Source organism: Dunckerocampus dactyliophorus, chromosome 7 (genome assembly GCF_027744805.1).
Source record: "Dunckerocampus dactyliophorus isolate RoL2022-P2 chromosome 7, RoL_Ddac_1.1, whole genome shotgun sequence".
Lineage (NCBI taxonomy): Eukaryota > Metazoa > Chordata > Actinopteri > Syngnathiformes > Syngnathidae > Dunckerocampus > Dunckerocampus dactyliophorus.
The window spans coordinates 20657934-20671066 of record NC_072825.1 but is presented as its reverse complement, the minus strand read 5'-3'; the positions used below and the strand labels follow the sequence as shown (position 1 = coordinate 20671066).

At 39.3% G+C, this 13133-nt stretch overlaps 1 protein-coding gene across 4 annotated transcripts in view; it reads left to right on the top strand.

Moving 5' to 3' along the window:
* ptprub (protein tyrosine phosphatase receptor type Ub) overlaps positions 1–13133 on the top strand; it is a 251866-nt gene that overhangs the window by 189746 nt on the left and 48987 nt on the right. For all 4 annotated transcript variants that reach the window (XM_054781885.1, XM_054781887.1, XM_054781886.1 and 1 more), the window contains exon 13: positions 7385–7421. In XM_054781885.1, the coding sequence (XP_054637860.1) occupies positions 7385–7421 (37 nt within the window). The remainder of the gene's footprint in view (positions 1–7384; positions 7422–13133) is intronic.

Genomic DNA, 13133 nt, shown 5'->3' with positions numbered 1-13133 from the left:
CAGTAGAACAGCTGGCATTGTCTGGGCTCACAACCCTTGAAAAAGTATTTATGCCGTGAAAAGCGTTGGTAAACGACAACATTTTGAGCTGGTGGTGCAACTACTTGGAAATGATGTATGTTTATTCCACACTAGTTTGATTCCCTACAAACAAAGCATGCCAGAAACGGTGAATTATTTGCATGCATTAGTTTTTGGCTAGCAAAACTGTGATTAGCAGGGATTACTGAGAATCAACAACATGCTCTTCTTCATCCATCTTCTATATTACACGTTTATGATTCTTTCTGTTTTGTCCTTTTACAACATACCCTCATCTTCATTATCTTTTCATATTCATTTGTCCTCTCTTTTTCGTGCAATTAGCTAACATCCATATAGGGGTGTTCAAAGTGCGTCCCAGGGGCTGTTCTCAGCACATCACTGTTTTTTATTGGCCCTTGGCACATTCTAAAAATACCTTTAAACAAGAAACCTACAAAACACAGCAGAAATGGAAAAAAAGAACAGTAATTGTATGAGAATAATAGAATATGTAAGATTGAAATATATATATATATTTTTAAAATGTAACATGAGAAACAAACAAAACAAGAGTGAACTTTCAATTTCATAAAAATTAGGTCGGGTAAAAGTTTGAATATTACAGTTATACAATATTATTGTATGTATTAATTATACTTCTATATTATAAAAACATGAGAATAAAGACATGAGAAAAAACATATGAGAAGAAAATTGAAAAAATTGTAAACAAAAATAAATAAATAAACAGCAAAAATGAAAAAAAAACTAGCAAAAAAGTGTAACATAAGAAGAAAAAGTGCATTCATACTAATAATACGCTGTGTCACCAATAAAAAAAAAGCTAAGATGCAATTTTTAAAATACTGTATAACAAACGTCTGCATATCTACATGGGTTGTTTTAAAAAATGTAAAACTGGCCGCTGCATCCTTTGATTTTTCAGTATAAAGTCCTCATTAGAAAAGGTTTGGACACCCCTGTTTTAGAGGTTCACGGTTGAAAGTTTCCTGCCATCCCAGTGAAAAGACAAAGCCCGATCTCCCATGATACCTGGAGGACATTACCTTTCCAAATTCGATTACACGACGAGCCGCTACCTGGATGAAGCAATTACTTAGTGATAATTGGACCCAGGTGCAGATGATCAGTGGTAGCGACACAATGCTTTAATATTTGCCAGCCACAGCCATATCCTAGTGTGTGAATGACATCTCCACAAAGTGGACCTGTGGACATCTATGGTGTGTTTACTAACTACTACGAACCTTGATTTGATGGACCAGTTTTCGCAAACACACCAACACATTTGGACCAGATGAACTAGTTTTAAAAAACCCTAAATTACAGTTCGAGGAATAGTCCATCCCTTGAGTAGTATGATCTCATCACTTAATGATCTGCAGGTTTCGTTCTGTCAGTAGCACAGTATTTTTTTCCAGTGGATCTAGGTGGGTGGTTGATCCATTAGCAGTGGCATCTTTTTCCAACCCAGTGGAGAAACATATTGAGGGACTGCAGTGTGTGCACTTCATACAACTAGTCTGCTAAGCATGGGCTTAGATAGGGTTTACTGGTGGATGGGATTAGGTTTTCTTTTGTCTGGCAGTGAGCCAGAGCTCATGACCCACAATGAGTGGCGCACAGAGTGGCCCGTTGCGCAAGTAATGCCGTCCTGCTATTGTGCACAGTGCTGCTTTCACTCAGAAATTTTTAATAGTTGAATTATAGTTAGTTAATTATTAGTTAGTTAGTTATTCTACAATAGTTGAATGCTGTTGACATGGATACAACACAATGCAATACAATAAAAAATAAACAAAAAACATACAACCATGCTGCGGTTTAGCTATGGTCTACTGCAGTGGTTTTCAGAGTGTGACGAGGAAGCGGGAGGCACTACAAGACATCAGGGGAAAAAAAGAAAAAGACATATTTCATACCAAGCCAAGATATTTGTGTGTTTAATGGCCAAATGAATAGATGCTTTTTGGGTGCTGCTTTGGGGAGGAGGGAAGGCCCCGGCCATATTATATTGTCTGAGGGGAGGCTCACTATGCCACAATTTCAAAACCCCTGGTCTACTGTATTTCCTCATTTAGTGACTGGGGGCATTTTTATATTTTAGCCTGCTAGTGTTAAGGTGTTTATTACCTTTTATAATACGTATAATATACGATATATGGACTATTTTTATGCTTTCGTGGGGGGCTGCTGTTTGGTTGGCAACAAAATTCAATATTAATATATTAAGTTCTGCCAGGCTGTGCAGTTTCATTAACTATTCCATGTCCATGTGCAAACAATAGCATTTTTCAGGTAATTACCATCACCAACCACTTTTTTTCTGGGGGAGGCATCAGTTTGAGAACAGGCGCTTACTTTTTGCAAGTCGCGTATTACATGCACAACTGATGTTGTATACACGCCATATGCCGTGATTACTATACTGTAGTTCCAAAAATTGCACTAAATGTACAAGAATGACCCAACGATTGAAACATGGTGTTGAATCAAGTGGGGGCCACTAATGAGCAAATACAGTATTTCAGAGTTTACAATTCAAATGAGAATGCATTTTGTCATGGGGTGTCCTGATCCAATATTGATATCTGTAAAAAAAAAAAAAAAGATCGGAATCGGATCAGATTATACTGTAAAATATCCAATATCAGCACTCCGATACAAGCAGTCCATTCTCGACTCCACTCCAGCACGTCTATCCAGCAGCGCCTGGCTAGAGTGCACATGATCACAACAACAACAACGTGTGCTCATGTGCTCAAGTCCCCGCGGTGGCACAGAACCGGGGAAGTTCAACACGACAAACCTCAATGCGCATCCGAAGCAGCACCACAAAAAACAGCATGAGGATCTTCGCAAGACCACCGGGACTATCTTCGCAAGACCACGGGTGTAACACGGGTGTGACTTTACAGCAATTTGTTTGGAAGCCTCGTTAGCGCTTTGCGGCGATGCCATGACATCATTGCCACATCATTTCTTTTTTTGTCTTTAGATTTCACCTTTAATTCCCTTTTCGTTTTTTTATTTCAAAACCAACTGACAAAAGTAATGTCATGTCGCATGTCTAGAATGAGACTCACATTTTGTTTTAGATGCTTTAGTTTGGTTTTTATCCATCAAATAGTGCTGTTGTCATCCGTGATAAAATAAAAACAAGAAGTGATATAATTGGAGTGAAAATATATTTTTGGTATCTATGTGTGGATACTTGTATCGCAGCAAGCAGCAATCTTAAAACTAATTTGCTGCATCTGCTCTTACTAAAAGAAGTCACATACTTGGATTTTGCATGCAGCCTTTGAGATGAAAGACTTAAGATTTTTTGAATTTCTTGTTGGGTTTGACATTCCGTTAACCTGTGTCAGCGCTTCTAAGAAAATCTATACTGGGTATTGAGTAATAAAGTTTCCTTCCTGAGCCTTCTATGTCATATTGACTGGTTCATTAATGAAGGTCTGTTGGGTTTGTGTCCACCTTGACAGTTTGGAAAAAAGTTGCACCCGATACTCTGCAACAATGGCATCAATGTGAGAATAGTTTGAGCAGTATGGGGCCTCATAATATTTAGCGTTTCGCTGTACTAATTATCTAGAGAGGGCCTGTCAAGGGCCTGTGTAATTGCTTTGATTGATCTGTCTAAAGAGGCTCTTCAAAGTCTGTAGATACAAGAGTGGAGCTTTTCTGGCGAATGCGGCATCTCTGACTTCAAACACACACACACACACTGAAAATATGGGCAGTGGAGCCTTGTGTTGTGTGTTGGCATTCATGTTGTGTGTTTGGAGCTGCCAGAACCCACCTGCCCCTGCGGCATGACTGGCACTACACAGCTAAATGTGTGAAGTGTGAACTACCATGACAGGCTTGCCAATTAACTCCTCTGCTAAGTTGGCATGCAATAATTCACATACCAATGGGAAAGAGTAAACTTGTTTTAAAATGACGCAGGAAATCTGCTGTCAGGTAATGATCCAATAAATACAATTTTCTAATAAAAAATAAAAATAGCTTACAGACAAATTGAAGGATGTGGGGTGCCACCTTGGTAGACTGTGTACATTAAAGATACTCAAACCAATCCAATGCAGCTCAGTATACTGTTTTATAAGCTGTAAAAGCTTTGTGATATAAGTGACAAAGCAAATATAATTTCTAATAATATATGTCATTAATAAAAACAAATGTTTTTTGAATAAGTGGGCCAATAAATGGTTATGGTTACGGTTATGGTTTAATTTATTTCAAACATGAATACAGTTTACTTTGAATGCTTCATGTTACAATTCCCACATGTCCGAAAAGGAGTAGGAAGAAGCACAGCTTATTTAATCGTACCCCTTCTTCGTATCACATCAATTGCTAATACATGTGTATAAAAAAAAACAAAACAGTCCTTTCTCTCCTGTTGATATCAGGATCCACATCCTGCCGTCTTTGGTGTTGTACTGTGACTGTCATTGAATGTAGATAGTTAGTATTTTTTGAACAGGCCCTTGCAACAATGATATCAAGGTTAATGTTATTGAATGTAATGCTATAGACGCATGGTTCTTTCTAGGGTTGTATCCTCCATTATCCTTGTTGTCTTGGTAATTTGATCTTTAATATTTATCCAGATCGTTGATATATTTGACAACAAGCACTCTTGCTTCTCCTGGACCTCCATTTAGCTTGATGTAGATTTTACCTTTGGTGCTCCAAGTGCTTTGTATCTTTTCCTGCTTCCTCAAGTCTCGTGCTTTCTTGGCGATGTCAACGTTGTGTTTTGTCAGATGCTCATTCATGTAGACGTTCGTGCCTCTCAGCTTCTTTCCCTGTTTCTGCAGTGCGGTTTTGAATTCCCTGTTGGTGAACTTAATGATGACGGGCGTGGTATTGTTTCTGCCATATAGTGGGATGCAAGTGCGAATGGTGGGTGGTGTTGATATCTACATCCACCTCTTTTGATTGTAGGAAGTTGGCAATCTGTTGCTTTATTGAAAGAACAAGCTGTTGGCCAAAAATGGCCCATAACTTTGAACACAACTGGTTCTCAGCATTACTTTATAGAAAAGTAATTTATACTTTCTTTTTTTTTTCCAATTTGTGTTTTTTCCGTTTACATTTTTTAGAATTCCATTTTTTACCTTTTACGCTTATTTCACCACCATAGAGTGTCTGCTTTTTGGATTAGTGAATAAAATGTTTGTTAATTAACTGCAAAAATCCTTACTCCTTTTGTACATGTGGAACTGCATTGTACTATGTGATGTATTCCATTGTAACTTGTATGCACGTTCAAATAACATTAAACCATTAAACCATTACATTTATTGATGCAATACTTCATTGCACAGTTATGCCCGGTATTTCAGAAATGGATGTACAGTAGCTTTGCTAATGGCAAGCATCGTAGCTTAGGAGATCTGCGGGAAGGACTCGGCGCATGTCCAGAGTCCCCGCCGTGCACTGCTGACATCGACCCTCCACTAAGGTTGGGTATCAATTCAATTTTAATGATTACGGTTCTGATTCTGATTCTTCGTTTCAATTCCCGGTTCCCATTGATTCTTGATGCAGATGCTTTTAAGAGGCAGTCATAAAAGTTTGCATGGTTTAAATGAGGGCGCTATCAAGTCTTTGTTTTGGATGAAATGTCTGAATTTTTTTAATGACATGAACTTTTTATCAACTCACAGGTCTATCTCCAACCAGTATATAATTATCAGACCGTACAACTTGAATGTAAATGTTATGAAGTTTCTTTTTACAGGAGTACGCTTTCACAAGACATGTGTACTTTTGAAAAGTAGTATACTTTGTTTGCTTTCTCAATGTTCAGTGTGGGTTCAGACGGTCCCTTGACTGGTGCTAATAGAGACAGCTAGCTGTGCTCATGAGTAAACCTGCCTCGCCGTAGCCGTAGCTCCCGTCCTTTATTTACACTGAACCAGCTTCTTGAAACCCTCAGTTGCATTGGCGGTGCGCCAAAGACGGGACACTCTTGTGAGTTGTACACCATGAATCCGGAGGTGTTTAATCACGTGGTTTGTGCACCGTCCATTGCATGATGTCATTGTGTTGCAAATGCTGCACTGAGCTGCAAACATTTTTAGGAAATTAAGCCAAACCTTTTAGCCACTTCATCTTTGTTGGTGTTGGTCGACTTCTTCTTCATTGGCTATTTCTTCTGGTGGGCGAAGTGGACATTGAAACAGGGACTCAAAATGTTTTAAAAATAAATTAGTCCCGGGAGAATCGCAATGTTAGTCCAGGCTCCCATCGATGCTCGAGACTCGATACCTAACCCTACCCTTCACTGCACCTGCCTTCTCACATAGCCAGTGGTGCACCTCCAGTGACGATGCATGAGGCCAGACGGCAGAGGCAGGACCCTGCTTGCGTGGCTGTGTCTCCGCTTCCATGTGGTATATTTGTATATTTGCCATGTTTTGCTTGCTGTGCTATACGTAGTGTATTATTTATTTATTTTTATCCTTCTTTAGTTTGGCTTTAGTTGGGTTTTTTGTGCTTGTTTTATGCTTGACCCACAATGGGAACCACTAGTTTATACATTCACGTCAGTAGCTAAACTTTTCCAAATAACCACAACAAACATAACTAATGCACGTGCGTGTTACGTGGGGCAGCGTGTCAGAGCAATACACACGTTCAAACCTGACCAAGGCAGCCAGCACATTTAAGAAGTTTCTTTAAGAGTCATCTTTATATGCATATTCATTTGGCAAAAAAAAGGAATTTAGCCGCTTTGAGGAAGTCTTTTCCAAATGTGCTCATTTGCGTAAGTGTCCCTCAATGCCTGGATTGGCATGTGTAAATTTTAATTTCATAATGCATCTCTCCACAAGGTGGAAGGGTGGAATTGGATTAAAGTCTTGAATTTCATTAATGTTGTTCTACAACGGTCCTTTTTCATAACTCTGAGATGTTATCAGCCTGAATTTGAATAGAATTAATTCATTTTCATAGTGGTGCATCGGTCTGGAACCCTCCCCTAATTATGCCCCCCTACCCATTTTTAACTCTAATCTTTTCTCCTTCAGCAAAAAGCTCTTATCTGTATCTTTAGTAGTCTGCCACAGCTCTCAGATTTGCAGATATTTAAAAGTGTCATGTTGTTAGAACTCTCATATCAAAGGTCATTTTTCCTTTTAGTCAGAGTACATTTTCCTGAAGTTAATTACTAAAGTAAAACGTATTTTTAGAGAAGCGTAGTGGAGCCCACTCAAAATTGTGAACTTTAGATATTAGAGCTAAGATATTACTTTGTATCTGGTTCCATTTATGCAAAGTAACACTCTCCTTTCATGTGTGTTTTTTTTTTCTTTTGCAGGAGTCCAGAATAAACTGCATCCGCATTGCCCGTAAAGGTAATATGACATCAATGGTGTGACCTCCAATGCATTTTGCATCAGCAATCTTTTTCTTTGTTATAGAACTGATATTCTACGAGTCCTTGTGTTTCTATTGCACTATTATTGTTCTCAAGTACAAAATTGGAAATATGGAAACATTTTCTCCGACAGCCGTAGTTGTTTAGCTGTGCTTTTCAGAGAAAAGGGCAACAGGCAGGGAGGGATTAGAGGTCAGGCTTTCATCCTGTTTGTTTGGAAGCGGCCGCTGGGACGCAGCATATCAAAGGAAGTCTCTTTGTTCTCATCAGCGGCCCAGTAGATGGCTACATCTGAGGGGCTCTGACCCCAGCGGGCTCCAAGGGTCCTCCACATCAAAACTTCCACATGGAGCCACCGTGGCCTCGGTCTGAGAAAGCCCTGCCCGCCTCTTTTCTGTACCTCAGTTTTTGGATTGGAAGGGACATGAAAAGGGCAAGGAAATTGACACTAAATTCTCTTGGCAGGAGAGCCCCCACTCCTCCATTCCTTTCTCTGGCTGGACTGAGGATCACAGTGAATAAAAGTCATGAGTTTGGAGAAATCACTGCGCCGTAGCAGTAAACACATCCTTGTACAGAAATTGAAATTGACTAGGCAGGGTGTCTTTTGTGTGTGCGTGTATATATATGTACGTGTGTGTGCGTGCATGTGCGTGTGCACGCATGCATCCATATTGTGTGATATGATATGATATAATATAACGTAATAAGAGGTTTCATTTCCGGTTTCTTGCTCCAATGTTTTTTAGGTTAGCAGACATCTTTACATGGAGAATGTCGTTAGGTATAGACAGTAGAAAAACGTATCTTAAAGGTTTTTTTGCTAACTAACAAACCAACCCAACAAATGTAATGAAAGCAATGCCACCCGCAATCCTGCTTTTGTGTTTGGTGAAACAAACAAACGAACAAAATGAGGACTGTCAAAAACAAAATTATTGAATTTATTACCTTAAAGAAAAAATGCACTTTTTTTGGAATGTTGCACATCATCCCCAATGCTTATGTGATACAGGAACACGTCTTTTCCTTTTTCTGCTTTCTTGGTGCTTTCTAGATAGCCGCCTTGTGCTAACAGTTTTTCACTCACCATGGACGTAATAGGGATTCACCAATTCCTCCTATAAAGCCTTCTAAAATAACTTCCCAAAATCACCAGCAGCGCTCCATTTACATACTGTGACCTGCATATTAACGAAACTATAGTGATATTGTTATTGTAGGCTCTAATTGTCTGGCATAGTGACATGGCTAGATCGACTGTGTACTGTATATAGCTGTGATATCAATCACTCTGCGCTCCATGTATCAGAATCAATATCATGGTTACTTACTCGATAGACAGTTGCCCGTCTGGTCCAGGTGGCCTGGGGCGTCTTTTCCAGTTGATATTGGGTACGTGGAAAAAGTTTTCTACCACTGTAGACTTTGTCTACAGTTGCATCGTTGCATCCTTGTGATGCAGTCTCTTGGAGCGGTGTTCTCCTCACCAGATACATTGATTTTAAGTAACACCGTGCCACTCAGTGCAGCAGAAACAGACACAGAACAAACACAGAACGCACTCTCCATGTTGTTTTTGTTGACAGAAGTAGTTTTCATTTCTATGGGCTCTGTGAAATCAGTGCGCCCAGGAAAGAATTTTGGGTAATGCTGAAAATGACCATAGTATGGCAATATCCTGGAAGTATTACATGTTATCATGAATGTACCTGTTACTGCATGGTTACAGCATGTACAGTCATCCCTCGTTTAGCACAGTTAATTAGTTCCAGACCCGACTGCGATAAGTGAATTTCTGCAAATTAGGATTCAGTGTTAATAAATAGAACATTTTCATAGTTACAGGAAACGGAAACCTATTCATGACTTTCTAAATCCAATTTTTACCGTGATCAGAGCCTGTGGACATAAAATAACACCCCTGTAGTCACCTTTACACTACTATTATTATTTGTTTACACCACATTGCTTAATTGTAATGTACAGGCTACAAGATCACTGCAGGGACACAAGAGACGGCCATGGCTTTAACCATTAACAAGCTAGCGAACTAACTAGTTAGCCTCCAATTCATTTATTGTATTCTAAACCTAAGAAAGGGTTTCACATTGAGTGGGGAAGAAGGACAAAGAAGCAAAAAAAAATACCACTTCCACACGGAATGGGAGGAGAACTTCTTTTCACTTTATCATGTCGGACTTGCCATGGCTGACGACTTTCAATATTCAACCACGAAACAGCGATAATTTATTTATTCATTCAGTTTTGAAAAACTACGAAAGAGTGAGGCATGACTGTATATGAAACAATAAAATGTTGTTGGAGGCTTATTTAGAGGATGTTATAGGCAGAATAGCTGAATCATCTTTATGTCCATTATTAGCTGCCTCATGACCGCTTTTTTTCAGTATTTAGAATGTATAGAAAAGGGAGACGTGTGTTCATGTCTGACATAATGATTGTGGATGAAGGGCAAAATTCCCCAAAATTCCTTGAAAATGTTTCATATACTTAACACATGCACATCAAGGCAAGCCACACATCTCTATTATGACGGCAGATGAAGGCACAGTGTAGCATCCCCACGGAATCCCACAGTCTGAAGCTCTTTTATAACTTTATTCTGACCCAAGCACATTAACATCAGTGCAATTCCAACACTATTTATGTATCGCCAACTTGCCAACACATCTCATTCTGCACCACGCTTGCGCAAGATGCATTCATGGAGACGCCGAACTCATCAAGATCACAACAACATCTTTATTATGCGCGTATGTGAGGTTTTAATAAACAGAAAGACAAAAAAGAACAATAAGTGGATATACTTATCTCTAACACTCAGAAGCAACTCACTCTCAATGTAAAACATAATCATTAAACACACTCATTGGTTCATATTATGCACACAAACAATGAACATCCTCATAATTGTCCCTTTTCTTCGTGTTGGATCAGAACCTAACTAGCACTGTTCTCTCCGTACTGTTCACATGATGATGCTTTCAAGGGCACTGCATACTTGTAAATGTATGAGTACAATTTACAATAAATACACACAAAACATGTGAGTTTAACTTAAATTACGTACTGTAGTGTATTTGAACGCAACCCCTTATTGCTCATAATAGCACGGTTAAAGTGTGATTCAAATGTACTGCTGTTATTAAAGAGACTAGTCTTAGGGAAATAGATTTGTATAGATATGTAATAGATACGTATGGTATCTTAGCTTGATTTACGTTTTCAACTCATTTGGAGTTTTTAATACTGTACATACAAATATAGCTCATCTTTAGGGCTGGGAATGTCAGGGTACCTCACAATACGATACGATTTTGCGATACATGGCTCTCGATAACGATATCTTGATATGGTAAAAGGGTGAAAAAAAATCATACAAAACATGAACTTCATAGTTTATATTTTGCGTCATAGTTTAACCAAGAACAAACAGCACTAGTGCAGAAACAATGACACAGTTTTACTGTAACATAACTCTTAAACAAGATTGTTTTTTAGGGTTCCACACTTTTAATTTAAAATATGAAAGTGCATCTTTTAGTTTAATTTCCAGCAAACCTCACAGCCCATGTTCGCCATGGCGCCGCATTGTTTTGTTTTTTTCTTTTTCTGTGACTTCCGCCATTCCTGGCTGACAAGTAAAACGATGACTTGACTCACTGAGGTGGAAATTAATAACGATAGAGCGTATCGATAATCTATTGTAAGGTTAAATATCACAAAAGTTATTAAATGTTGCAATATTTCGATATTTCATCACACTGCTATATCATCGTGTACTGTCATTTATTGTTATGTTAATAAAATTCTGTAAAAAATTGGCATATCTCAGATGTAGTTCAAATGGTGGTTAGTAATGATTAATTTGAAAACTGTGGTTAAACTGATTAAAAGTTTTAATCATTTGACAGCCCTAAAAATGTAAAAACATTACATCAACATGTATGTGAATGATTAAAAAATACAGTAAAACCAGGGGTCATTTCCAAAAGTGACAAGTCAAAGGTGCCTTTTCCTATGCGTCTACTATTAGCATCGCCTCTGCATCATCTCCTAAGCTGTTATTATCAAGCAACTCGTCACGAGCCGAGTGGACACAAATGATTTCAGCTTGGATACGAAAACTGGAGATTACATTTCAACTTCCAGGTGACAGTTTAATTAAGGATCTTCCGGCAGGCTCAACACGACAATAGACTTTCATTCCTTCTCTAAGCGCCAATTTTCCAACATGGAGCAACTGGCAGATGCAAGGATTCATGTGGAAATCAATTTCATGCTCATGTTCAGCCTGCTAGACATTCCAGGTTAAATTTGAAAAAAAAAATTGGTACATTTTAATGCAAAATGTAAGGAACATGGGATGGAAAGTACACTACCATCTACAGTAGATATCTGGATGCTTTGAAAATATAAGGTTGCATGTACCATACAGTATGTGCATATGCTATTCCAAGTAAAGTCATTGTATTACGTACCTTTAGTCAGGAAGCGATGGACTACAATTCATGCAGGTTTAGTGGCTTGTCAGATGTGGCGGTTTAAAGTCAATTTCATTAAAGGGATAGTTAGGGGGCCGCATGGTGGTCTAGTGGTTAGCACGTTGGCCAACCCAGTAACAGCTTGGAGATCGGGAAGACCTGGGTTCGATTCTCCCCTGGGCATTTCTGTGTGGAGTTTGCATGTTCTCCCCGTGTGTGTGGGGGTTTTTTCCGGGTACTCCGGCTTCCTCCCACAATCCAAAAACATGCAGGTGAGGTTAATGACGACTCTAAATTGTCCATAGGTATGAATGTGAGTGTGAATGGTTGTTTGTCTATATGTGCCCTGCGATTGGCTGGCGACCAGTCCAGGGTGTACCCCGCCTGTCGCCCGAAGTCAGCTGGGATAGGCTCCAGCATACCCCCGCGACCCTAATGAGGAAGAAGCGGTATAGAAAATGGATGGATGGTTAGGATTTTTTGACATGAAGTGGTATGACATCCCCATCAGCAGTGTACTATATCAACAGTGATTTACCCCCCACTTGGTTCCGCGAGTCCTGTTCTGGTCAGATTTCCGTGACGACGAACGTAATTCCGCTTAGTTGCTGGGTCATTTAAGTAAAGAGTTTGGCTTCTCAAATGTGCACATATGCGTTCAAAAGAGTAATACATTTGCATCATAAAAATGCCTACTCGAAAAAATCTGACCTAATATTTGTTTCCCGCCGTATCCCTGCATGCTGTCGCCTATATATTCTTGTGTATGTGATGCTCGATGTACGCTTGAATCTTCTTCCGCGACAGAGCAAAGCGGGCCTTCTTGTTTACGTGTGTGTTCCACAGCGGAAGAAGATGTGAGAGTCTTCATCACACTTTTTTTCGAGTAGGCATTTTTATGATGCAAATGTATTCATCTCTGGAACGCATTTTGCTTTGAGAAGCCAAACTCTTTACTTAAATGTCCTTACGTTCTTCGTCACAGAATTTCCGTACAGAACTGGACTCGGAGGACAAATTGCGGGGTACGTCACTGTTGATGTAGTACACTGCTGATGGGGATGTCATACAACTTCATGTCAGCAAATACGAACTACTCTGCCAATACCTTGCTGATATTGTGTGACTTTTACTTTTATTCAGAATGAGTGTTAGAAAGCACCATGAAGGGACACCAGCTA